At 53.0% G+C, this 25,959-nt stretch overlaps 1 protein-coding gene across 4 annotated transcripts in view; it reads right to left on the bottom strand.

Moving 5' to 3' along the window:
- Window positions 1–25,959, bottom strand: part of EPHB2 (EPH receptor B2) — a 142,641-nt gene that overhangs the window by 15,155 nt on the left and 101,527 nt on the right. The window contains exons 6-13 of one of the 4 annotated variants that reach the window (XM_071448779.1): window positions 18,552–18,676; window positions 11,450–11,612; window positions 10,767–10,875; window positions 10,520–10,635; window positions 8,385–8,507; window positions 7,561–7,808; window positions 6,706–6,921; window positions 3,904–4,053 (exon numbers count right to left, since the gene is read on the bottom strand). In XM_071448779.1, the coding sequence (XP_071304880.1) occupies window positions 3,904–4,053; window positions 6,706–6,921; window positions 7,561–7,808; window positions 8,385–8,507; window positions 10,520–10,635; window positions 10,767–10,875; window positions 11,450–11,612; window positions 18,552–18,676 (1,250 nt within the window). The remainder of the gene's footprint in view (window positions 1–3,903; window positions 4,054–6,705; window positions 6,922–7,560; window positions 7,809–8,384; window positions 8,508–10,519; window positions 10,636–10,766; window positions 10,876–11,449; window positions 11,613–18,551; window positions 18,677–25,959) is intronic. The other 3 variants (XM_071448781.1, XM_071448780.1, XM_071448782.1) reach the window with 3 other exon arrangements.

Here is a 25,959-nt window from a genome sequence, read left to right as displayed (position 1 = left end):
TCCATCCAAAGAAGGGGGGTGAGTTACAGACAGGGAGCCTGTTCCTGTGTTTTCCATCCCCCAGTGGTGTTTTGTGCTCCTGACACAAACCAGCTCGTCCAGGTGACAGGGTTGTGCCTTGGCGTGGGTGGCTCAGTCAGCAGAAACAGATGGATCTTTCTGCAGGCCTGTGCAAGTGCAAAACAGCATGGGGAGGACTCAGACCCCAGTCAGCAGAGCCAGGCCCAGGAGAACTCGGTTGCAGTGTGCACAGAAGAGCTGCAGCACACCTTGACAAAGCTACATTACACCTCCAGGCTCATCCAAAAAGGCTTTGGTCAATCCTTACTGCTCCACACAATCCTGGAAAATGTCTGGTCTTGTAATGTCCACAAGGGCTGGAGCAAGGACTGGGGGATCTTCTGGAATGGAACAAGGGCTGGAGAATCTTCTTCAAGGGGAACTCCACCTCCCTGCCACTCTGCACCTGCAGCCCTCAATCCTCTCCTGGGTGACAAACGAGGATGAAGCTGCTCCACTTCTTCCAGGAACATCTGTTCCTCTGACAGGGGCCTGTATAGGCAGGATTCTCCTGCCTCCTTGGCCACACACAGCACAGGCACTGAAGGATGAGCAGAAGGAGCCTTGAACACCAGAGATGGGCTCGTGCATGGCAACAAAACCCAGAAGGACGGACAAAAACCAGAACTCAGGATACTGCAGAAATCAGGAGCAGATCTCAAAATGACAAAGTCTCCATGGGAATGATGGGCAAGGGAAGGAAGAGTGCCAGAACCTCCCTCAGGAATCCTGAGGAAGAACCTCCATGTCTCTGGCTATTCTCACCATGGGAACAAGGCTGCCATGGCTTTGTCCAGCCATGTCTTGCACAATTCCAAAGAGAGATATTCCTGGTGGGATTCCCTAGGGCTGTGCCCCCATCCTGGTGAAGTCTAGACATACTCGTGGTGGTGGACATATTGTTGAGTAGGGACACTACACAGAGAAAATTAAGGATACTGGGAATGGGAACGGGAGAGAAGCAGGGAAGAGCTGGTGGCTGATCCATGCCAAACAATCCAGTGTGTGAGATGGGCATCTGGCAGGGCTTCAGATGGTCTGTGGCTCCAGGCAGAGAATGGACTGGGAGGTGCTGCAGGCACTGTTGTGTATGACCAAGGTGCTGGACAGGCTGACCTGAGACACGGGGCTGGCACTGCAGCTGCCAAAATTTGCCAGATGGAAGAGACCTCCCCCAGTTCTGCTGCCCTGGCTGGACATAGTGGTGGCCCCATGGGGCCTGTGAAGGTCTGACCAAAGGTAACTCCTCTACAAATCCCTGACAGGAGGGTGGAGCTGGGGAGTGCTGGTCTCTTCTCCCAGGTAACAAGTGGCAGGACTAGAGTAAATGGCCTCAAGTTGTACCAGGGAAAGTTTGGATTCAACAGGAGGGAAAGGGCTGTCAAGCATTGAAACAGGCTGTGCAGGGAAATCATAGGGAGTCACCATCCCTGGAAGGCTTCAAAAGGTGTATGGATGTAGCACTTGGGGATGTGTTTAGGGTGAATATGGCACCCAATGATGGCATCTAATTGATGGTTGGACCCAATGATCTCAGAGCCTTTTCCAGCCTCAAGGATTTCATGGCTACTGATGTGTTTGGTGCAGCTCAGGGAACCTCCCAAGGGGTGCTGAGCCCCAGCCCAGCTCCCTGGGTTCAGGTCTGCCCCGACCAGTGGCAGGGGAGGCACAGGGTGGGCACCAGTACCACACAAACACCAAGCACTCCTCTCTGTTCCCAGCAAGTCCTGCTGCCATCAGCCTCATCCCAGAGGCAGCCCCAGCTCTCTCCAAGTCAGCCACATCCAGAGGCAGCCCCAGCTCTCTCCATGTCCTTTCCAGCCGCCGCCCCAGGCGCTCACACTCGAGGGTCAGGAGGGTAATCTGCCCTCAATATCCGCCACGCTCCTCCACAGCAGGACCAGCTGTGCTTAAGTGGTGACAGCTTCTGGAGCACCGTGTCCTGCGGCACGGAAAGGGAGCAGGGGCTGGGGACAGCGACGCGCAGCGGGAGGTGCCAGGGACAGGCACAGCTCTGCCATCCCCAGGGCAGTGAGCAGTGCCAGGGACAGGCACAGCTCTGCCATCCCTGGGGTAGCAGGAGGTGCCAGGGACAGGCACAGCTCTGCCATCCCTGGGGTAGCAGGAGGTGCCAGGGACAGGCACAGCTCTGCCATCATTGGCACAGTGGGAGGTGCCAGGGACAGGCACAGCTCTGCCATCATTGGCACAGTGGGAGGTGCCAGGGACAGGCACAGCTCTGCCATCCCTGGGGCAGCAGGAGGTGCCAGGGACAGGCACAGCTCTGCCATCCCCGGGGCAGCAAGCAGTGCCAGGGATAGGCACAGCTCTGCCATCCCTGGCACAGTGAGCAGTGCTGCCACAGCAGTGCAGCTGTGGCAGGAGAAACCTCTGAGGGAAGAGCTCCCAGAGAAGGACAAGGGACAGGGAAGGTACAGAACATCTGGTGCAGGACATGCTTGAAACTCAGGTGACAGCAATGGCTTAGCAGGAAGGGAATTGTCCTTGCTGAGAAAGGCAGACCCCTAAGTCCCACCCCTCTGCCTCCAAGAACTGATGGAAACATTTTCGTGGTGTAGCAGAGGCTGTGAACAGCCAAAAGTTCTAAAGCATCATCCCCCTGCTCCAGGCTTAGGAATTCCTATTAATAAATTTCCCACCAGGCATTAGGGAGGAACTATCCCCACTCTGGAGAAACCTGATGTGGCACAGATGGAGATCTATTGAGATGGAAAGGTCTGATCTGCCATAGGGACAGGAGGAGGGACAGGAGGGGCAGGGAGCTTGGCTCTCGCTCTCTCCCTGTAAGACAAAGCCTTAGGAGCCCACAGCATGGTGGAGATGAAGTGCATGTCTGAAGGCTTCCAAGGGACTCCCCAGAGCTGCTCTGAGACTCACTGGAAGCCAGGCAGATACTGCAAGAGCCAGGACAAGCTTTCTGCATCCCCTAGGTCCACCCAGGACCTTGGTGTTACATCCTGAGTATTCATGATGTGAGGAAGGGCAGCTGTTCTGAGAGACAGACACAGGCCACAAAGTGGCCTTCTGACACACACATGCAGGTGCAGCATCCTCACAGCACTCACTGCCACTGGCCAGATGGGCTTTGAGCCCCAGGTACCACACCAAGAGGACCAGGGAGCATGGAAATGGCATTGCTGTGCTGAGGGCAGGGACTGCAGCCAGGGGCCATCCTTGCAGGAAACATCCCTGGAGCAAGGAGTGCATGTAACTGTTTGACCTGAATTTAGAGCAGAGGAATGAAATATTTAAAGTTGAGCATGTTATGAAGTATCTCATGGTTTTGGTTTCTAGCTGTGTCTAAGTTACTTGTGGTTCTTACAGACCACAGTTCAAGCTTCCCATGGGGGATTTAATGACCATCTAGCAGATGTCCTTGACCATGGCTGGGAGTTGGAAGGAGATGATCTTTAAAGGTCTCTTCCAACCCAAGCCATTGTGTGGCTTTGTAACAGACTTTCCTGGAGTGTCTGTGCTCCCAGCAGATGAAGCTCTGCTCCAGAGGCTCTCAGCTCAGGGACATCTCCTTTTTCACCCACCTGCTCCTTCCCTTCCTTGGCACCTGCCAACACCCCTGGGGTGCTCCCCTTAACCCTGTGCAGTGGGTGCTGTGCCATCCTCAATCTCTGCCACAGCAGCACCACGGGGCCAGAATAAATCCCCAAATTATTCCCAATACTGCTTCTAAAGGTGTTGACCTTGGACACATCTGCCACAACAGAGAAGGCTCTGGACATGCCATGGGCTGGGACAGGCTGTGGACACTCTTTGGCCTCGCAATGCTCCCCACTGCAGTGTTTCCCTTGTTTCCCAAGAACTCACATCCTGGTTGGTCATGTCCCAGTAGGGCCGCTCTCCATAGGACATCACCTCCCACATGACAATTCCATAGCTCCACACGTCACTGGCTGAGGTGAACTTTCGGTACTGAATGGCCTCAGGTGCCGTCCATCGGATCGGGATCTTCCCACCCTGCAGGACAAAACCAGGATGGTAACAGAGAGAGCAGGAACAACTGAAAAATAGCAGTGTCCACAACATTTGCCTGTGATATTCTAGTAAAATCCCAGAAGGAAGGAAGCACAGGACTGTCTGTCCCTCAGGGTGGATGTGGATTGTCCAGCCACACTGGAAGCCTTCAATGATGATGATGATGATTCTTCCCATTTGGTGACCTGTCCCAACACCCTCCTGAGCAAGGAGCTTTTCCTGTTGCTCACCTTGAACCTCCCTAGCCATGTATTTGTCTATGACCTAGCTGATTTATTGTATCATCTGGTGCCACTGCAAAGAGTTTGGCTCTGTCTCTTCATTACTGCCCTGAAGGTCACTCAGAGGTGTCCCCTCAGTCTCCTTGTCACCATCTTAACCAAGGCCAACTCCTTCCCCTGCCTCCTGCTCCTGCATGGCAAAATGCCCATGTGCTAAGAGGGTCTTTGGTAGAAAGTGAATGGCCAGGAATGTAAAAAAACCAAACTGATCTCCCTCTATCCTTTTGCTGTCACCTGGCTACCTGCAGAGCAGAATAAAGGGAATTAGAACACCTTCCTCTTCAGCCATCTACAGCTTCCACTCTTTGAAGTCAGCAAGAGACCATTTCTGGCCTGAGTCCTGGTGTCCCAGTCTGTCTGTGGATCTACACCTGATCCAGCAGGTTCTGATCCTTCAGTATGGGATGAAGGGGTCACTGGTGGGAAATGGGATAAGACTGGGTGCGCACTGTCATCCAGCTCTGGAGCAATCAGGATTCTCCACTCCCACGGAGGAGTTAAGCACAGGAATAGCACACACAAATGGGGACACAGGGACTGAAGGCTCTGCTTAAGCCCTTCCTGCCTCCTGATTTTCTACCAGGGGCTTTGGACTTGAGCCATTCACTCAAGGGACCTTCTGAAGGGAAAAATCTTCCCCTGTGCTGAAAAAATAAGCAGAAGTGTTTGTGTTTTGTGGCTGAGAGAAGATTAAAAAACATTATATTTTGTCAATGAACAACTGCCATGTCTTATTAAGGGTCTCTCAGGACTTCATAGGACTCAGCCCCAGTACATGCCAGAATAATGAAAAAAGATAATGTTTCTTAATCTTTTCACAGCCACAAACCTCAGACAAAATATTATTTTCTACAAAAGGGGAAGACAAAGGAATCCATACCAAACAGGATGTCCTCTCCATCAGGCAAACTCCTGACAGAACTCCTGGCAAGCAGTGGATTTTAAAAAGAAGTCCTAAAGCAGAAATTCAACTTTGGAAGATTCTTGTGGGAACTCACTTCAGTGAGACCTCCCATCTCTGTGGGGTCTGATCTGGAGCTTCACCACTCCAAAGACTTTCCTAAGGTCCAGCATGAACCTCCCAGGCCAGAACTTGTGGCTTCTGCTCACCTATGGACACAAGGTCACTGGGAGAATGATGATAAAAACCATTTTGCAGAGGAAGATACTTCTGATACAGTAGGTGCACATAATCTGTCATTATGGATAATAAATATCCTGCCCCAGTGCCCACAGTTCAAGGAGAATAAATGAGGGATGACAAATTTATTATTAGAGAGAAAAGCTACAGGCATAAAAAACAGGGATAGAGAACAGCAGTAAACACCATGTATTTAGTTAACAAAGGGAAATTTAATTGGCTGTAAGGGATATGAAAAATAAATGTTATTAGTGTTTGTAAAAACCATTGATGGCTGTGTGAGATGGATGAGTTGATGTCTGAAGCTACACGGATGAGAATAAACCCACACATTTTTAGGTGTTTGTTAGGTATTTAGCTACTGATAAAATTTACTAAGAGCTATGCCAGACATCTCATCACTGCCAGCTTCAAAAGACCCAGGAGAGGTGATTTCCTACAGGTCATGCCCCAGCTCTATCAGCATTGATTTCCAAGGATTCCTGACATGGGCATTGATCCTGATGCACTGTGCAGAGCATTTCTGTGTGGTATTTATGAGAACTCCTGGCTGAGCTCTCACTGAGCAAAACCAAATAATCCTCTGGTCCTGGGGCACCTTCTGCAGCCTGACATGAGCCACAAGTTCTTGGTGGCACTTGCATCTATGGCACCAAGGTATTCCTGGGAAGTTGTTACATGAACATGAAGTCATTTTTAGGAGTGTTTTTCTGTTAAAATTGGATACTCCCTGGAAGATCAGTATCTAGTACTTGGCACCCACCCACACTTCCTACACTTTCAGTCTATCCTTCCTGGGGCTGAGCCAGTGAGATGACATGAGGAAGGACAGCAGGGCAGCATGACTGGACAGTGATGGTAAGAGACCCAGACTTGCTGCCCTGGCAACAAATCTGTCAGGGCAGGTCACATCTCAAAGGATCCCAGGTGAATCATACGGGGAGGTGCAGAGCATGATCCCAACCAAGGGCTCTTCAGGGACATGTGTGTGTTTGCAGACATGTTTGGAGGAAGGCTCAACTATCCACAGGAATGACAGGACCTTGCAAGGGAAAATCTTCTTCAGTTTATTTAATTGTTCTTTCTCATCTGGAACCTTTCCACTGCTGACACCCTGAAAAGGTGCTCCCTGCTGTCAAGGGGGAGGTCCCTCCTTCCCTCTCCCACTCCTTGCTCCACCCCTGCCCCTCCCTGGCTGAAGAGCAGCATTACCAGAGCACTGGTGTAGGTGGGGTCGGAGGTGTCGTCCTCCAGGAAGCGGGAGAGGCCGAAGTCAGACACCTTGCACACCAGGTTGCTGTTGACCAGGATGTTGCGGGCAGCCAGGTCCCGGTGCACGTAGTTCATGTCCGCCAGGTACTTCATGCCCGCGGCGATGCCCCGCAGCATCCCCACCAGCTGGATCACCGTGAACTGCCCGTCGTTTTGCTGAGGGACACACGGACACGGGTCACAGGAGCAGATTCACAGCCCAGGCAAAAGCCAGGAGCCTCTTTCCACACCCATGGCAGGATATGCCATGAGTACATTCCCTCTGAGGGAGGGTGGGGAGTGCAGAGCTCACAGGGGTTGGGAGTCACCTCACACATCCCAAGGGCACCACTATGGCAGCTGCTGTCACTTCAAAATGCACCCACCCTGCACAGCAGAGCTCAGAAGGGACAATCTATTCCCATTGACCAGGTTACTTCCCTTCAACAGAGTCAATGACCCACTTCAAACCCAGAACTAGAAATATTTAGACAGAGCAGCTGGAGGTGGGGTCCTGGTGGGTTAAAGCTGTGTTAGACTGTCCCTCCATGGGTGTCCATGGGTCAGTCTGGACATGCACCTGTGGGCAGGCAGGCACAGCCTCTTGCTAGGATGAGTGGACAGACACATAAGAAATGACAGCCCTGGTGCTGCCAGCCCCAGCTCTGTTCCCAAAACATAGACCTCTGCACAATGCAGCAGCTGCCCCAGTGACAGGGAACGCCAGGCTGGAAGGCCACTGGAAAGGGAACCTTCCCCCCAAATCCCCTCTGTGCTAGCACAGCCTCTAAAGCTGCACACTCCCAGATCTCATACCCGCAGGAAGGAGTCCAGTGAGCCATTCTCCATGAACTCAGTGATGATCATGACTGGAGAGCTCTTGGTGACCACCCCCTCCAGGTGGATGACGTTGGGGTGGTCGAACTGCCCCATGATGCTGGCCTCACTCAGGAAGTCCCGTCTCTGCTTCTCCGTGTAGCCAGACTTGAGGGTCTTGATGGCCACAAAGATCTCCCTTTTGCCTGGAAGCTTGAGATGCCCACTGCACACCTCACCAAACTCCCCTGTGAACACAAGTAGGGCCTATGAGCCTTCCCCACCCCTGCTGTGCGCCCTGAGGGATCCCTGGCCCCAGCTGTGCCCACCCTGCCTGTCCCTGAGCTGAGCACCCACCCCCTGTCCCTGAGCTGAGCACCCACCCGAGACCCTGAGCTGAGCACCCACCTCCTGTCCCTGAGCTGAGTACCCACCCCCAGACCCTGAGCTGAGCACCCACCCCCTGTCCCTGAGCTGAGCACCCACCCCAGACCCTGAGCTGAGCACCCACCTCCTGTCCCTGAGCTGAGCACCCACCCCAGACCCTGAGCTGAGCACCCACCTCCTGACCTGCATTCCCTCCTTCTCCACCCCTCCAGCTGCACTCATCTGTGAGGAGCACTGCCCTTGGATCATATGCACATGGGAACTGATGGTTTTGATTCTCCTGCACTGGACTCCCCTACTCCTTTAGTGCAGCCTGGGGCTAAGTAAGGTCTTAGTGGCATCAGTCCTAGTGGCATCAAGCTAAACCCTCCCAAATGCTGGCACTGTGAAGGAGCCTGTGCTGCTGAGGGCCAGCCAGCCATTCCCAGGTCACCTACCTGCCCCAATCACCTGCTCGATTTTGACACAAGAGATATCAATTTCTTTTGCAAATTCTCTGACAGCCTCATTGGGATCTTCGTAGGTGAAAGGATCGATATAAATCTTCATCCCTGGAGTCACTGCAGAAAGGTGAGGGAGAGAGTCAGAGAGATGGATGCAACTGGAATGGTTGGCATCAAGGAAAAGAGAAAACAGTTTGAGTGATGGTCTTTTACCTCGGCAAGTTGCATAAACAAGGCACGAAGCAGACAGAGAGAAACAGTTTGAGAAAGAACATGCAGAGCCAAGCTCCACAAGACTGTTAAAACAGATTTTCACGAACACTGGCCCACAGGTCATTGTTGGGGCAGTAAGGAGCTACATCATGAGCTTGGACTACAAACTGCAGACTCCTCCATGGGGGATCTGTGACCCTTCCAGGAGCTGTGCAAGCAGGAGGGACAGACCAGTCTGCTCTGTTCTCCTGACTGGCATCCCTGCCCAAGGCTGGGTTCCCTCTTGGGAGCCAAGAGAAGTAGTGGGACATACAAGGAAAATCACAAAAGACAGTTTCCTCTTGCTAGGCCCAGCAGGGGACACAGTGACACATCATGGGAAAGGCAAGGGCCAAGGGATCTGGTGATGCTGGACTGCTGCTGCCACATCCCAGCCACCTGCACTGTGGGACAGCCCTCACCTGTGCTTCTCCCCTTTCTGTACTCATTTTCTGGCCCCTGGCTCACTCCAAAATGGGCTATTTGGAGAGCAGAGCTCACAGCTCCCTAAATAAGGAGTCCCACAGAGCACCAGACTGATTCCCAGCTCCAGGATGCTGGTTGCGTTCAGGGGGTTCTGCAGGGCTCACAGGCAATTTGCTGCAGTGTCTGCACAGCAATCACTGCTGGGGATGGAGCAGGGACTGAGCCCTGGCCAGGTGTGTTGGGTGAGGAAGGGTCTAAAGGGCAGCCAGGCTCTATCAGCTCTGCTGCATTCCGTGGCACCAGGCCTGTTCTGAGTGGTGCAGGCACAATGATTAAACCCATCCCAGCCTGGAGCTGTCACATCCCACACCAGGCCCCGGGAGAACGTGTGAATGTGTGTTTGCAGCCCAGACTGACAAACAACTGAGAGCTGAATTTACATAATGTCTCCTGAAAAGTGTCATTTTTCCTGGTAAGTGATAGCGAGGCAGCCAGCACAGGCTGCTGGGGCACAGGGCTGCAGCTCTGCCTTTTGGGACATGTTTCCCAGGTAAAAGCAGGAGCAACAGAGAGTCCTGAGTGGAAACACTACTGTGTTTTCCATGCTCTGAGCAAGGCCTGGATTTGTACAGGAACAAGGTATTAAAAGGGTAGAAATCCTGAAGCTGCAAGTAGAACATGAGGAAAATCACAACTGAGATTGGAATAAAGCAAGATTAGAACAGGTCTCCAGTGAGGGGGGAGAAAGGAATTTAAGGGATATGAAGGCAGGGGTTAATCATAGAATCATGGAATGGTTTGGGTTGAAAGGAATCTTAAATAACCTTATCTCATTCCACCCCTTGCCCTGGGCAGGGACACCTGCCATTATCCCAGGTTGCTCCAAGCCCTGTCTGACCTAGCCCTGGACACTTCCAGGGATGGGGGAAGAAGGATGCGCTGGGGTGAGGCAGGGTGTGCAGTGAGGCTGAGCAGGAATGCTGGATGTGAGGGAGTGCCTTGCACAGGGATGTTGGAAGAAGGAGGCTACAAGAGAGGGCATGTTAGTTATTGTATTATATACCTATACATAGATATATCTCATATCTGCTGGCAATCTGGGAGCACTGGAATGGGCTCTGGCAAAGGTCTGTGGGTTCCTGCAGGGGGACAGCACTCTGCAGGACTGGGACAGGTCAGGGAAGGGGATGCCCAGGAGATGGGCAAAGCGCAGGAGCTGGAGGAGCAAGACGTGCTGTGGTGGCAGATGCTGCAGCACAGAAGACAGTGATGTTTCAGGGGGTGTTGGTTGTCACAGAGGTCTGGAGGACACGCTCAGGCAGCTGACAGCATGCAGGGCTGAGAGCAGGGCAGGGATCAGGGGCAGGGGGGATCTGGAGCTGCCCTGCCCACACACACGCCCACCCTGCCCGGAGCCCTCCCCCAAGGCCCGAGTGAACAGGAGCACGAACCGAGCAGCGAGCGGCCCCCCAGGGCCGGCGGGGGCCCCCGGTACGTACTGTGGCCACTGGTGTAGTGCTGCAGCTTGTCCGTGTACTCCGAGTCAGCCCGCTCGAAGCCCCGTCTTCTGGAAGGGAAGGGAGACCTGAGCACAGCATGGGCCCCTCGGGGCTGGAGCTGCGCTGTGGGGACACCTCTGTCCCCTCCCTGCCATCCCCTGTCCCCAGTGCCCCGCCCTGGTGTCTCAGCCTGCCCTACCTGTTGCACACGATGCCGATGACCACCACGGCGATGAGGAACACCAGCCCCGCTGCCGAGGAGCCGATGATGAGCGGCAGCTTCTCCTGCACGCTGGTCTGGTACTCGGCTGGCACAGGGGAAAAGGGAAGAGGTTACTGTGGCACGGGATGTGCCATCCCTCACAAGGTCATTGAGGCCACAGCCCTGAGCATGGCCCATGTTTGATTCCTGGCATGGCTTTGGTCTTGGACAGTCGGGACTCCCCTCTGGCTGGGGGATGTGTCCCAGAAGGAAGGGTGGATGGAGCTCTTCCTTTTGGGAGGAAGGTTTAGTCCTGTGCATGTGTACTGTGCCTTGTCCTTGGCCCCAGGACCAGAAAACTGGCTTGGTCTGTTTTATTTAGCAGCACAAATTTAGAAAAGTAAGACTGGCTCTGCGTTTGTCATCAGCAACAGTGCAGGTAGAAAACATAAATTTTGCTTCCTCTACATCCAGCTGAGCAGACACATCCCCACAACATAAAGGCTGGGCAGAAACTGGGGCCTTCCCTGCATGGAACAAGCACCAGGCCTCTCTCCAGGCCTTGAATGTGATTTCTCAACACACCCTTGAAGGGACTGACAGCAAGGGGACCAGCTGCTAGTCTATCTCCACATCTCTCTAGACACTGAGTCCCCTTCACAGAGCAGCTGCAGACTCACCTTCAGTCATGGTCTGGAAATACATCTTCCCACTGTAGCGGCCGTAGCCGGCCACGGTGCGCGCCCGCACCTGGAACACGTAGATGGTGCCAGCCTTGAGGTTCTGCACTGCCACAGTGTTGGTGGGGCTCTTCACTGTGGTCGAGTTCAACTCACTCAGATCCTGCCAAGGAAAAACAAATCCATCATCAGAAAAACCAGTCCAGAATCAGGCATTGTGCTTCTGGAAGGAGGAAGGGCAGGAGACCAGGGTGGAGAGACCACCAAGGTCTGAACAAAAAGGTCCTTCCTCCTGGCAGGGAGACACAGACTCAGGGATGTGAGTATGGATATCCCTGGGCTATTCACCACCTCTCAGGAAAGGCTCTAGAGAAGACTAGCTACAAAACTCACGTTGCTTCTCTAAGCCTTGAGGTCAATGGAGATGGGAAGATGGGAACTTCTTCCCTCTTCTGTGCTTTTCCCTTAGCACTTTCCTCCTCCCCCTACCCCTCCTGCTGTGCCTTAGCCAGCCTCAGCACAGTCCATCTGCTCTTCCCCAACTCCCATCTCCCTTTGCCAGGAGGTAAAGCCCACCTGAACACTGGGTTTTGGACCTCAGGAGAAGTTCTGCTTGCACCCCACTGCCCAGAGCCTGCTTCTCCAGGGGCCACAGCCAAGTTTCCAAGGCTGGGGACCCCAAGAGCACATTTCAAAGTGATAATGAGACTATATCCAAACTTTTGTTCTGCCCCTTGTCTCCAGTTTTCTAGCTGAGGACTGGAGCAGTCACATAGTGGTGCAGGTGATGGCTCCATCGAAGACCTTAGGAATTGTGCCCTTCATCCAGAAGCACTGGTGGATGGACAGGATTTCCTCATACAAGAGAACAGGTAGTCCCTGTCTGCCAGGGACATGGAGTCAACAGAGGATAATGACAGAGGGTCCTGAATATGGCCAGAGAAAGTGGCTGGGAGCCTGGCTGCCATGAAGTCCCAAAAGTCAGAGCAAAACAGCAATGCCAACAGCACAACGCTTCTGGAAAACAAAGAGCTCTTAGGAAAGCCCAGCTGTGAGCAAGCACCCAAGAAAAGGAGGTGCAGGCACAAATTTTGGAATCCAGTGGCTGTAGTGACACTGAAGGTGCTCATCCTTCCTGGCTGCACGTCGGGTCTGGCAGGTCAGGCTGCCCTGGCAGATCACCAGATGCAACAGAGGAGCAGCAGCTCAAAATCTGAGCTGGCAAGTTCCCAGTGAGTCCCTGACTTCAAGTCACTGCACAGGACACCCCTGCACCCTCAGTGAGGAGGGGTCACCTTGCGAGACTCTGGCAGGGACTGGCAGAAAGTGAGACATGAGGTTTGGGGAATCCCTAAGTGTGACTGAGGGTGTGACCAAGGGACTGATCTCTGCCCCAGCTCTGAAATGACATGGAGATGGAGATGGAGGCATGGAGACATTTCTGCTTTTCCCATGGGAACAAGAGGTCAGTGTGAAACTCCCAGAAAAGAGAAAGCACCTCCTCACCAACTTCTGCAGTGGAGTGCTGATGGACAGAGGGTAATGAAGGGGCAATCAGGCAGAAGGAAGATCCCACAGAATCACAGAATCATTAAGATCAGAAAAGTCCTTCAAAATCAAGTCCAACCTTTGACTGATGCCCACCTGTCACCAGCCCAGAGCACTGAGTGCCATGTCCAGTATTTCCTGAACACCTCTGGGATGGTGGCTCCACAACCTCCTTGGGCAGCCCCTTCTAATGTCTGAGCACCCTTCCCATGAAGAAAGAAATTCTTCCTGCTGTCCAACCTGAACCTCCCCTGGCACAGCTTGAGACTATGTCCTCTTGTCCTGCTGCTTTTTCCCCAGAGGAAGAGACTGACACTCACCTGGCTGTACCTTCCTGTCAGGGATCTTGTGGTCATAGAATCATGCAACAGCTTCAGATGGAAGGGGACCTTAAAGCTCATCCAGTTCTACCCCCTGCCACAGGCAGGGACACCTTCCACTAGGCAAAGTGTCCAACCTGGCCTTGATGCTTCCAGGGATGAGGCAGCCACAGCTTCTCTGGGCAGCCTGTGCCAGGGCCTCCCCACACCATCCAACCTGGCCTTGAATGGAGTGAATTTCGTGTCTCAAGCTGTTGAGTTGAGCAGTGCTCTGGTGTGGTTGATGGTAAGACAGGGGCCTGTCAGGAATGTGTTCCCTCAAGTGTGTGGCCAAACCCAAGGAGTGGAGATGCTGATGGCAAATCCCTCTGCAGGGAGTGCAGGGGAGCTCTGTGTTACATGTAGGGGCATGGAGGAATATGAGGAGGAATCGCTTTAGACTGAAGGAGAGCAGGGCTAGATGAGATATTGGGGAGAAATTTCTCTCTGTGATGAGGCCCTGGCACAGGGTGCCCAGAGCAGCTGTGGCTGCCCCTGGATTCCTGTCAGTGTCCAAGGCCAGGCTGGACGGGGTTTGGAGCAGCCTGGGCCATGTCAGGGGTGGAATGAGATGGGCTTTGAGTCCCTTCCAGCCCAACCATCCTAAGATTCTGTGAAACACCTGGGAGATCTCAACTATTAACCCTGTTCAGGAACACTTTTCCCTTCTAAAAACTACAATATCTGTTTTATGCATCTGGACTTGGTGCTGAAGGTTCTTGATGGTCACTGGGGTCTCTGGTAATTAGACTGATGACAGTGAAAAGCTCAAGTACAGATACACACACCCCAAGGAAAGATGAGCACACAGAAAACCCATGGCCTTGTTTGTCTGATCAGGCTCAGCACTCCCTTGGACCTTTCCCAGGCAGGCGAGGAGAGAAATAGGTCAGGAAATGTTTACAGTTTTAGAACTCAAGGGCTTGGCTGAATCCTCCCAGGCCCTTGGAGGGCACTAACAACACAGTTGTTTAAAAATCATTTGTCCAACTCTTTTGGAGAACTTCATCCCTGCTCCTGGAGGACTTTAAATGGAATGTAATGGCCAAGCCTACAAGGTGGTTGATAGCCTGGGAAATTGATGTCTGCCTGGCTGAGGAAGGTGTGCTTGTGATGTGCTCTCCTCTAAACCCAGACCACAAGGAAAAACCATTTACACCTCTCCACCCTCCCTTATCAAACTTGTTCTTCCTCTTTGGCATCACCTCTCCAGAACCTGCACATTCACCTCAAACACTTCTCCCCTTTCACCTCTCTGGGCTCCTCCAGCCAAGTGCATCCCAGGTGATTTAAAGCCCAAGTCCAAGCAGAGGTTTGTGGTGTTTGGGAGTTTTTTCCCTGCTGATTTTCTTTTGAGTTTGGAGATCCTAATTCAAAATAACACACTGGTTTGATTTTGAGTCCTCATCTGATTCTCCCTCCCATGAGTCAAGCTGAAGCTGAAAACAAAGTCTGATCAACAGAGTCTCTTGAAACATGGGTAGGCTGCGAGACACCCAAAGGATTTACAAAAATTGCTTCTAAAAAGTTGCATTTATAAAAAAAGAAAATTGAAAGTGAAAAAGCCAAGAAAAAAATGTCAACTGACTGAATTTGGCAGAGTTCCTATGAGCCTGCACAGTGACATCTGCCATGGCCCTGGGGGCAAACACAGCTGGACACAGACACGCCAGGGCCCGGTGCCAAACCATCACACAGCTGCATTTTGGGATGCCCACGTGTGGGAGCAGGGTCCTGCCAGCCACACTGAGGCTGCATCTGTGGCATCCACAGCACCTGGACACCCATAGGGATCCACCCTTGCGGGGGCAGCCCAAGAAGATTTGTGCCCCCAGCCAGGTATCCCATCCAATGGGACAAGGAGAAATGGCCTCAAGTTGTGCCAAGGGAAGTGCAAGCTAGATATAAGGAAACATTTCTTCATTAAAAGGGTTTTCAGGCATTGGCACAGGCTGCCCAGGGCAGTTGTGGAGTCCCTATATCTGGAAGTGGTCAAAAAATGAGATGCTGCACTTGGCAATGTAGCTTGGTGAAGGTTGGGCTGACCGATCTTGGAGGGCTTTTCCAGCTTTAATTATTCTCTGAGTGTTTGAATGCCTCTCCCAAGCCACTGAGTCCTGGACAGTGCCCAGTGTGGCCCTGGGCAGGGACTGGGACTGCAGGTGGGCTATCCCAGGGCTTCCTGGCAGGGTTTCCTCTCCATGTCCTTGAACTCCCAGTTTTCTTGGGACAGAGACCTCTCCAAGGGTTTGGGCAGCACTGGGTGAAGGGGCAGCCCCACCTCACAATAGATGAGAAACACAGAAACACCAGGCAGCAGCTTTGGCTCCAGGCTCAGGGATTCTGGTGTCCTGCACTGCAGGACAGATTCTGAAAAGTCAGAGAATCATTGAACCCCAGGATGGTTTGGGTTGGAAGGGACCTTAAAGTCCATCTTTTTCCAACCCCCTGACATGGGCAGAGATGTCCCCTGAGTCAGCCTGGCAGCAGCACCTCCAGCATCCATGGGCCAAGTCCTGGGGACACCCTGTCCTGGGGTGCTGGGCTCTGGCCAGAAGCTACTGGGCACCAGGAGAACTCTGCTTCCACCTCCACTTCCACATCCACCTTCACAGGTCCTCTCCCTCACCCTTCATGCCCCAGCCAGCCCATGCCCCTACTCCAGCACTGGCTGGAGACATCAAAGGGCTCCTTTGCCTCCTAAAGTCCTGCACTGGTGACCAAATTGGGCTGAATGTCTTCAAACAATTACAAAATGGGTGACTTTTAGCATCATCAAACCCAATCATTTTGCATAATGAGGAGGGCTAATTGCTCTTTGCTGTGTCTGACACTGCAGTGGGTCTCCAGTTCCCACACTGCAGGATGAGTTTGGCAACTTTGGATAAAAACTGCTACGCCCTTTTTAAATGAAGACAATACAGACTTTTTAAATAAGACAAACACTGGCAGGTACCTCTTGGAAGTGAAAAAACAACATATTAAAGTGAGGGCTACAGAGAGCAGCCACGTCAGGCAGTGTTTGTGCAACAATCTGCACAGATTTGCTCCAACTCCATGTGAAAGAAACTCATAATGTTGCCTTTGTACAGGCATTTTTAATGGCATCTAAGAATAGCAGTGTTATAAATAATCTGTGAAAGGGAAACAAAAACACACCTTTGTTTCAGGTATTGTGAACTGTGCTTTTCTGTCAATGCTAAAATAAATTCTTCTATTTTTTTAATTTAATGTCTGTATATAGAAGAGAATCCATTAAAAATGAAGAGTCAAGGTGCTTTTTATACACAATGTGTATGGTGCTTTTCTTCATTTGAGCTGTTTGCATGAAAATAAAATATAATTTTCTACTGGGGGAAAAAAACTCCACCAGAAAAAACTTAACCAGCTCCAGAGACCTTTGCTGAGCATTCAGAAGCACACGGGACAGTTTTTAATGGAATATTTGGAAGGAAATCACCTCTGCACAGACTGGCAGTGCACTGAGAACACACCTGGAATGTGTCACACACCACATCCAACTGCTGGATTGATGGGAAGCAGGAGAGGAGCGTGGCAGGGCCAAAGCCCTGGCACAGGGTGCCCAGAGCAGCTGTGGCTGCCCCTGGATCCCTGGAAGAGTCCAAGGCCAGGATGGATGGGCCTTGGAGCAACCTGGGACAGTGGCAGGTGGCCCTGGCCATGGCAGGGGGTGGCACTGGATGAGCTTTAAGGTCCCTTCCAACCCAAACCATTCTGGGATGCTTCTATGGTTCTCTGAAACCAGGACAGGGAGAAACTCAGCCCAGCTCTGCCCTCTGTGCCAGGCTTAGTGCTCCATGAACAGCACTGCCTGAGAGTGGGGCCACTTGTCCCCATCATCATGAGATGTGCTGTGCCCTAACTCTGACAATGGGACAGGCAGATGTGCCTGCCTGCAAAGACTGGCCATCACCAGCAGCACTATGTTTTTTAGACAAAAATTCCCTGTATTTACAGCCTCCCTCAGAAAACAGAGGAGAGGGAAGAAAGAAAGAGGGTGAGAGACTAAGATAAAGTAAGAGGAGGAGAATGCACTCCCTGAGATCTTCTGCCTCTACACTGAGGGTCCCCAGGGAAAGGACCCCTCTTGCTTCCCAGATCTGTCTTGTTATCTACTTATCCATCCTGCCACGTATTCTGGGATAATTTCCAAGGGTCAAAATAAATGGCTGTGATTTATGCAATATAGGTCAGGACCTATTTAACAGCTTACAAAGGAGCCCCCCCTCCTCCCCATTCTCCCTCTGGCTCTTGGTGATGAGAAAATAGGTCACAGGCAGTGGGGGGGATTAATCATTTCTTCCGGCAACTGCTGGGAAAAATATTTTCAGTTCCATTTAATCATAAAGCTTTTTAATTAGTTAGTTTGCAATTTATAATGTATAGTTTATAAGCTCTTGTGCAAGGGGGCAGATTCCTGGAAGGAGAAGTCTCCTGCTCCCCATCTCCCCTGGGCTGCACAGATGAAGTTCAGTCTGGCAGGGCCTGGCAGGTCCTGGGACCAACCTCCACGTGGTCCTCAGGTCTCTGAGCAGCCACTGGTGGGATGGACACCCTGGCACAGTCCAGATGAAATTCCCCTGTCTGCCTGGACAGGGAGGTTATGGAAGGAGCAGGTTCCTCAGGAATGACAGGGCCAGAGCTGCAGGACCCCTTCACACTGACTCCATAGTGCAGCATGAACCCTCCATGGGAGCATGGGACACCTTCTCCCTGTACAACATCTGGGTTCAGGATGCTGAAGGGATGCCAAACTCACCTTTGGTGTAGATGCACCCATGGACAGCACTCCAGAATATCTCGAGGACTGGACACCCACTGAGTGTTTTCCAGCCTGGGACTGGATGTTCCCTTTCATTCCCATTTCCTACTGATGCCACAGTACACAAAAAGGAAAAATAGACCCTGGCTACCCTGCTCTCCCTGCAACGGGTCCACTTGCCACCAGTTCTGTGGAGGTGACAGGAGAAGCTCCTGAATGACCAGTGGATTTTCTACACTTGGGCCACTGGAACCATCACTGGACCCCACGGATTGATGGCCACTGTCACCCACGTGACCAAATGCAGCAAGAGAAGTTTCCTACTGAACAACCACTATGCACCCTTAAACAAAGTCTGCACCCCTCCTCTCCCCAAAAGCTGTGGGTGACCCCCATGAAGGTCCCTCAGTACCTTCTCGTAGTACTGCAGCTCATAGTCCAGGATGACTCCATTGGGCTGGTCGGGCTGGGACCAGGACAGGGTGATGCTGTCCACAGTGCGGCTCACCTGGTGCATGATGGACACGGCAGAAGGGGCTGGAAGAGAGAGAGGGGGGACAGACAGTCAGACACCTGCACAGGTAGGACCCTCACCCTGGCAGGAGGCGGGCAGGAGGGTTATTGCTCTTTGGAGCTTTGGAATTCACCTCCTGCACTGGGAGAGCTGTGCAGCAGTCAGGAGATCCTGGATTCTGCTGTTTGTAGAGAGCAGTGAGGGGAAAAAAATGGTTCTGCTGAATTGGTAGTTAGAAAACATGTAGGACAGTGCCTCAAGCAGGAAAATGGCAAAAGGAGCCCACGTTGGAGGAGGGACAGCACTGTTCCACCGCAAAGAGCCCCACCAGCCCCACAGCATGCACTCCTCCCTGCCTGCCATGGGGAAATGGGTGGTTTTTACTTTTCCATTCGCACAGAGCAGCTTCCCAAGGCCCGGGCAGGCTGGGGCTGCACGCTGCACATGCCAATCACGGGAGGCGCATCCAGCGCTGAGCAGGCAGCACAAAGCTGACCTGACACGCTGACAATGGAGAGCAGCCGGGCCGGCCCCCGCTCCTCGCAGCGAGCACAAAGGGCCCCGCCGGCCGCACACAACCGGGCCGCTCCCGCTGCCGGGACCCTCGGCCGGGAAAGCCGCCCCGGGAGCTGGGCTGGACAGGCCCACGGGCAGGGACCGGAGCGGGGAGACCCTGGGAAAGGCCGAGCGGCCCCGGCCCGGCGGGCTGGAGAGCCAACAGCCCGGGCTGCCTCAGTCCTGAGGGGCAGGAAACTCCTCGGAGCCTGCAGCTTCTCCTGAGGGCAGCTCCCATCTCTGCTCTGTGAGCAGGGACAGCTCCCAGGGAATGGCTGGAGCTCTGCCAGGGGGTTTAGGCTGGATATCAGGGAAAGGTTCTTCCCCCAGAGCGTGCAGGCACTGCCCAGGCTCCCCAGGGAATGGGCACAGCCCCAAGGCTGCCAGAGCTCCAGGAGTGCTCAGACAACGCTCTCAGGGATGCACAGATGGGATTGGTGGGGTGTCTGTGCAGGGCCAGGAGTGGGACTCGATGATCCCTGTGGGCCCATTCCAAGTGGGGATATTCTTTGATTCCAGGTGCTGACAGCTGACACCCCTATTTCACAGCCCTGCTGCAGGGCTGACACCCACAGCTGCCTGTGCTGGCTCCTCTCCCCGCATCCCAGAGCAGTGAGAGGAGCCCTCCCCGTGCCCAGCCTGCTGCTGGCACTGCCAGCACATCCACCTCAGTGCAGGGCTACCCCAGACTTCCCCTAGTGCCAGCCCAGCCCTGGAGACAGAGCTTGAGCTGCAGTCAGCGTTAGCCCTGGCACAGCTGCCAGCACAGGCTCACCACTGCAGCAGCTGCAGGGCACAGGAGAAGCCTCAGGGCTAGGAGAGGACTGGAGAGTGGTAGCATGAAAGTTTTCCCATCACTTGCATGCCAGGCCAAATAGATGCGGAGTGGTTTGCACTCAGATGGGCTTTTCCCAAGTCCAACCCTTACAATATTTCATGGAAGAACAACTCATTTGGCAGCTCTGAGAAACAGCCTGGAGGAGCAGCACCCAGAGGAAGGCACCTCTCACCCATCTCTAGGCTGGCTCCTCTTGGCATCAGGGTCAGTGACAGGAGCTATGCCAGCTGGGGTTGCAGTGGCAGGACCGCAGTGCTTGGACAAGCATGGCCCCAGCGTGTTCCTGCACATCACAATAAATTACCACTGAGCAACTCCTCTCCAACACACCAACAAAAGCCATTTTTCTGGTCCGCCGTCTGCCTCTTCGCTGCTGCTTTTCTGACTCAGAGCACTGCAGTTCCCAGGATGCTCAATGTCTGGGTGCCAAGGGGCTGGGTATGGCTAACACAAGACCTGCACCACACTGCTGCACCATTTTCCTTCACCTGCCTGGGTTCCCCCACTCCTGAAGGAAGGTGTGATGTGGATTAGCCTCAGCAGTGTTGTTGAGCTCCAGTTTTGTCCAGGAGAACAAAACTAGAAGGACAGCAGAGAACTTCATCCCTGGAAGTGTCCCAAGCCAGGCTGGATGGGGCTTGGAGCAACCTGGTCTGGTGGAAGGTGGCCCAGCCCATGGCAGGGGGTGGGACGAGATAATCTTTAAAGGCCCTTCCAACCCAAACCACGCCATGATTCCAACAGATCCTGAGGCCACTCCTTCCATCCATTTCTGCTTGAGCAAAGCCCCATTACCCAACAGTCAGAAACCCTCTGTGTCACCTCAGCCCTCCCCTCACTCCATGGCACTGCTCCCCTCCCACCTTGACATCCCTGTCCCACTGCTTCAGGCCACATCTTTCCAAACTCCTGGGAAGAGTTTCTCACGCTGGCGTGAAGATAAAACACAGGTAATGTTTCTGGAGCCTGTCAGCTCTTGCCAGAGCTCACTGCTTCCTTGTTCAAACAGATTCTGTAGGACATCTGCAATTTTCAAGACAAACATCTCTGTCTCTAGAGACCAGGCTCAGAAGGAAGATGTGACTGTGCTGCAGATGCCCTGTGGCAGGGATGGCACCGGACTGAGGGAAGCACACAGCCCACAGTGTCTCTGCCAGCTGCTCTGGGAACTGATCCCACATTTACACACTGGGCTTTTCCAGGACAGGGGCCATGTACAGCCAGAGCTGTCCCACCACAACACCAGGATGTGGCAACATCCCATGATTCAGGCACAGGTTCAGTGGCCTTGCAGCTGGAGAAGCTCCTCAGCTCCAGGTTCCTCCTGGTAGGAGGGAGGTCTCTGGGATGTTCTTCCAGTTCCATGCACTGCACCCCAGCCTGGGAGTACAGGACCTCTCCAAGGCATCTCCTGCCTCTCCTGAGGGAGATGTACCAGACAACAGCAACAGCAGGACGTGTGAGACTCATGTGCTGCTGGTACCTGGTGAACCTGCTCTTGTTTGGCTCAGCAAAAAACCCAAATGAATGAGGTGGGGCTCATCAAACATGAGGCAAATGTGTTTTATGGTGGGAGGAGGAAGGGGGATGAATGACTACAGCAACCTCAGTGCCTTTCCTGCACCTGGGGCAAGGGAGGGGCTCTGGAAGAGCAGGAACCTCCCCAGTGCATGTCCTCAGTAACTGCTGCTCTTATCACAGACACCAGGGGAGTGCACAGCAATGAAATCACAGCAAGGCCTAGCTCAGAAGTGACCTCTGGATGTTTCTGGTCCCACAGGCTGGCAGAGTAATCTCAAAATCAAATAATTTTGCTCAGGACTGTGTCCAGATGAGACCTAGTGATCCCTATGGATGGGGCTCCCACAGGCTCTGAGCAGCAGCCCCCAGCTGCCTTGCTCTTAGGGGCAGAAACTTTCCCTCACATTCCACTGGGATTTTGCTGGTTGTGCCTTGTGGACGTTGCCACCATTCTCCCCCTCAATGCCCCTCAGCCTCCTCCTCTCCAGGCTGATCAGACCCAGCTCTCAGCTGCCCTCACCTCTGATGCTCCAGCCCCAGCCTCAGGGTAACCTCCTTGTCCTGCTGGACTGCTCCAGTTTGTCCATGAGTGTGATACTGGGAGCCCCAGAGGACACAGGAGCCCAGGTGTGGCCCTGAGACTGCTGAGCAGATGGAAACAATCAATCTCTCTCCTGGACTTTTTGCTAACAGAGCACAGCACTCTGCAGTGCCACAAAACATAGTCCTTTGTCACACCCTTTATGCCAGGTGAGGGCCTGAGGTGCACAGAGAGGCTCCCAGGCCTGTGAATCAGGGATGGGCTGGCACTGGATATATGAGCTTGAAACCAGTTTAGAGGAGCCAGCCAGACTCAGAGTGACTTTCCCAGGTCCAGTCAGCAGGAACAGCTTCAGCTGTATTCTGACACGATGCCCAGGCAGCTGACTGTGCCCTGTGACACACAGAGGAGATCAGATATGGAGAGTCCCCACTCTCAGAGCCTTGATCACCCCGTGATGTCACCAGGAAGGTGTGAACAGAGGTGGATTTATCCCGATGGGGCATCCAGAGGTAGGTGTGTCCCAAAAGTGCAAAAAACAAACAGATCTTCCTTCATTCCATAGCTGATGGAAACACTGCTCCTGACTGAATCCCTTAAGCCTCAATGCCATTTGATTGCACAGATTTCACAGAATATTTTGAGTTGGAAAGGATGCACAAAGATCACTAGTCCATCTCTGAAGTGAATGGTCCATATGGGGATCAAACCCACACCCTTGGCATTATCAGCACGGGGCACTGAGGCAAACCCGACCACTGGAGTCCTTGAAAGGCACTTTCTGCATCCTCTTGATCAGAGATGGCCTCAGATTCCTCACAGTGCAGCGCTGTGGCTTCCTTGAATTGCTGGAGAAATAAACCACACCAAAACCACCACTGGAGTGTAAAACAAGCTTAATGAAAATCCACTGATGTACAAAGCCAACACATCCCACACGGTGACCCCTCTGGGGCAGAGGCACGGGAAGGATGCCAGGGACACTTCGGTGGTCACCACCCCGAGCCCTGCATGGCCACACAGCACTGCTCACAGCCAGCCCCCGGCCCAGGCTGGGCATTTGGCAGTTTATCTCAATCCAGGGAGCAGAGCAGACTTCTGTGGCTGGGGCAGCTCTGCAGGATCAGCATGGGGGTGCTGACAGCTCTGCAGCACACACAGAGCACTGCCTGGGCTCAGGAGCTGGAAACACTTGGGAAGGATGGGGCTCAGGAGGTCCTACCATGCTCAGGTCTTGCCAGCAGAGCTGCATGGCCATCACCTCCCTGAAGGGATCACCCCTGAGCTTTGCCAGGGCTGGACTGGCAGAACACCATCTGTGTCCTGGGCTGATCCCACAGCGTGGGCAGCAGCTCCAGGGAGGGGATTCTGCTCCTCTGCTTGGCTCTGGAGAGACCCCCCTGCACTTCTGCCTCCAGCCCTGGGGTCCCAGCACAGAAAGGATGTGGAGGAGTTGGAGCAAGTCCAGAGGAGGCTGTGGAGATGCTCCAAGGGCTGGAGCCCCTCTGCCCTGGAGCCAGGCCGGGAGAGCTGGGGGGGTTCAGCCTGGAGAGGAGAAGGCTCCAGGGAGAGCTCAGAGCCCCTTGCAGGCCTAAAGGGCCTCCAGGAGAGCTGCAGAGGGACTGGGGACAGGGGATGGAAGGACAGGACACAGGGAATGGCTCCCACTGCCAGAGAGCAAGGCTGGATGGGATATTGGGAAGGAATTGTTCCCTGTGAGGGTGGGCAGGCCCTAGCACAGGGTGCCCAGAGCAGCTGGGGCTGCCCCTGGATCCCTGGCAGTGTCCAAGGCCAGGCTGGATGGGGCTGGGAGCAGCCTGGGACAGTGGAAGGTGTCCCTGGCCATGGCAGGGGATGGAATGGGATGTGCTTTAAGGTCCCTTCCAACCAATCATTCTGGGATTTGAAGACATCTCAAGACATTGTCCTTTCAAACCAGGATGGCTCAGTGTCACAAGGTGGACATAGCAAGGCAGGTCTCAAATCCCACTACACACATATTTTCCATTAAGGCATCCTTAAGGAACACCTGGGATCTTAAGTCCTGCTTGACTGACTGTCTCCCAGAAGTCTCCCATACCCACTGGGGAGGAAATGTCTGGTCCCAGTGGGGTTTGGCAAGGGAAGCACCAAAGCCACTAGGCTGGTTCTGACCTGCCCAGAATTAGTGTAGCAGCTTCAGCCTCACAGAGGCCAATGCTTCTGGTACCACGAGGCAGGTACCTGTCAGGGCAGGGCTGACATATCCTGATGCTCTCACCTAACCAAAGGGTAACAGCCAAGGAAATGCATGTGCTCTTGGCTTGGTCCCAGAGCCATGCTGTGGAGTCAGTACCAGCAGGACACACACAGCCCAGGCTGTGCTGCTCTGACCTCTCTCCATGGCTAGGTGAAGCAGCTGGACTAGATGATTGTTGGAGGTGTTTCCAACTGAAATATTCTATATTCCATTCCATTCCACAGACTGTGCTGAGGAAAGGGATGACCCAAGAGGCCCAGGTGCCTCCACACAGAGCAGAGAAGAGCTGTGAAGGCTGACAGGACTGAGCCCTCCTCTCCCACTGCCCCCTTCAGTTCCCTAGAGCACCCAATCCCAGGAATGATACTGGGATGGGACTCCCAGAGCTTCTGGTCCACCACCACACCAAGGAAGGGAAACTGTATTAGGTGAATCTTTAAACCTCCAAGGATTGGATACAGATAGCCTCAGTAGCCCCTCTGTATCAGCAGCTCTTAGCCTTTCTGATTAGCTCTAGATACAATCCCAATTTTTGCTCATAAATCACATTCCTTCTCTGCCACATCCCTGTAAATGAGCCCCACATGTCCTGCCTCCCAGGCACTGTAGCTGAGGCACATCCAGAATTTAAAATATATCTTCTAAAGGAAAAAAAAAAAGAGATCACAAGTGATGGTCTGGGTCCTGATTATGAAGCTGAAGCCACCTTTATGAAAGAGCTTAAGAGCTTTTTTTTTTTTTTTTTTGAAAGAGCTTTTGCTAAAGATCCCATCCAGGCACATCTCTCTTTCTCTCTTTACAGCTTTACATCTTTGACTGAAAGCATGTCCAGGCCTCCCTGTGGCAGAGCTGCTCTCGGAGGATGCTGTGACATGAGGATAACACCTCCCTGAGCATGGAACCAGGGAGCTCCATGGCTCCAGAGCAGTACCTCAAGGCTGCTTCAGCAGCCTGTGCTAAAGGAAACCAAACCCCAGGTGGCACAGATCCATCACACAAAGGCAGCTTAACCTGCACTGATCCTCCACAAGAGGCTTTGGGTTCTGTGAGTAAGGATTTGCCTGATCTCCTGAAGGGACAAAGGGGGGTGTTGGTTGCACCATGAAGCCTCAGGCTTGGCATAGCCAGAATCTGACTTTCATACTAATATTTGCTTCTTTGGGACTTGCTGGAAATGATGAAAAGTATTAAGGGAAAGAAGGAAATGGAAGTAGGAAGGAACAAAATGTGAGTTTTCCAGGAGAAACAATCACTTTTTAATCACAGGAAAACCTGAAGAAGGTCACACCAAACCCAGGGCAGCACGATGAGACAGCACAAGAGCAGAGCAATTTAGCAGAGAATTGGGAAAAGCTCCATAACACCCAGGTCTGAACATCTGCACAAACCCAGGCAGAGCTAAAAATAGCTGAAACACTTGTGTTTGACCCCCTGAGTATGCTACAGACACACCCCCTGCTTCCTTTGAGGACTTCAGATGATGCTGAGCCCATCATGCTCCTGGGGAGGTTTCCCTCAGGCTCTCTTTTAAAATGCACCTTTTATTTTCAGGTTAAAGTTTATGGACTTCAGTTTCCAACTGCAGAAACTTTTCTGGGTTTTGTAACTAAAT

The sequence above is a fragment of the Agelaius tricolor genome, unplaced genomic scaffold, assembly GCF_023055355.1.
Source record: "Agelaius tricolor isolate 1412-34295 unplaced genomic scaffold, bAgeTri1.0.p SCAF_28, whole genome shotgun sequence".
Classification (NCBI taxonomy): domain Eukaryota; kingdom Metazoa; phylum Chordata; class Aves; order Passeriformes; family Icteridae; genus Agelaius; species Agelaius tricolor.
This window is presented reverse-complemented; position numbering and strand designations above follow the sequence as displayed.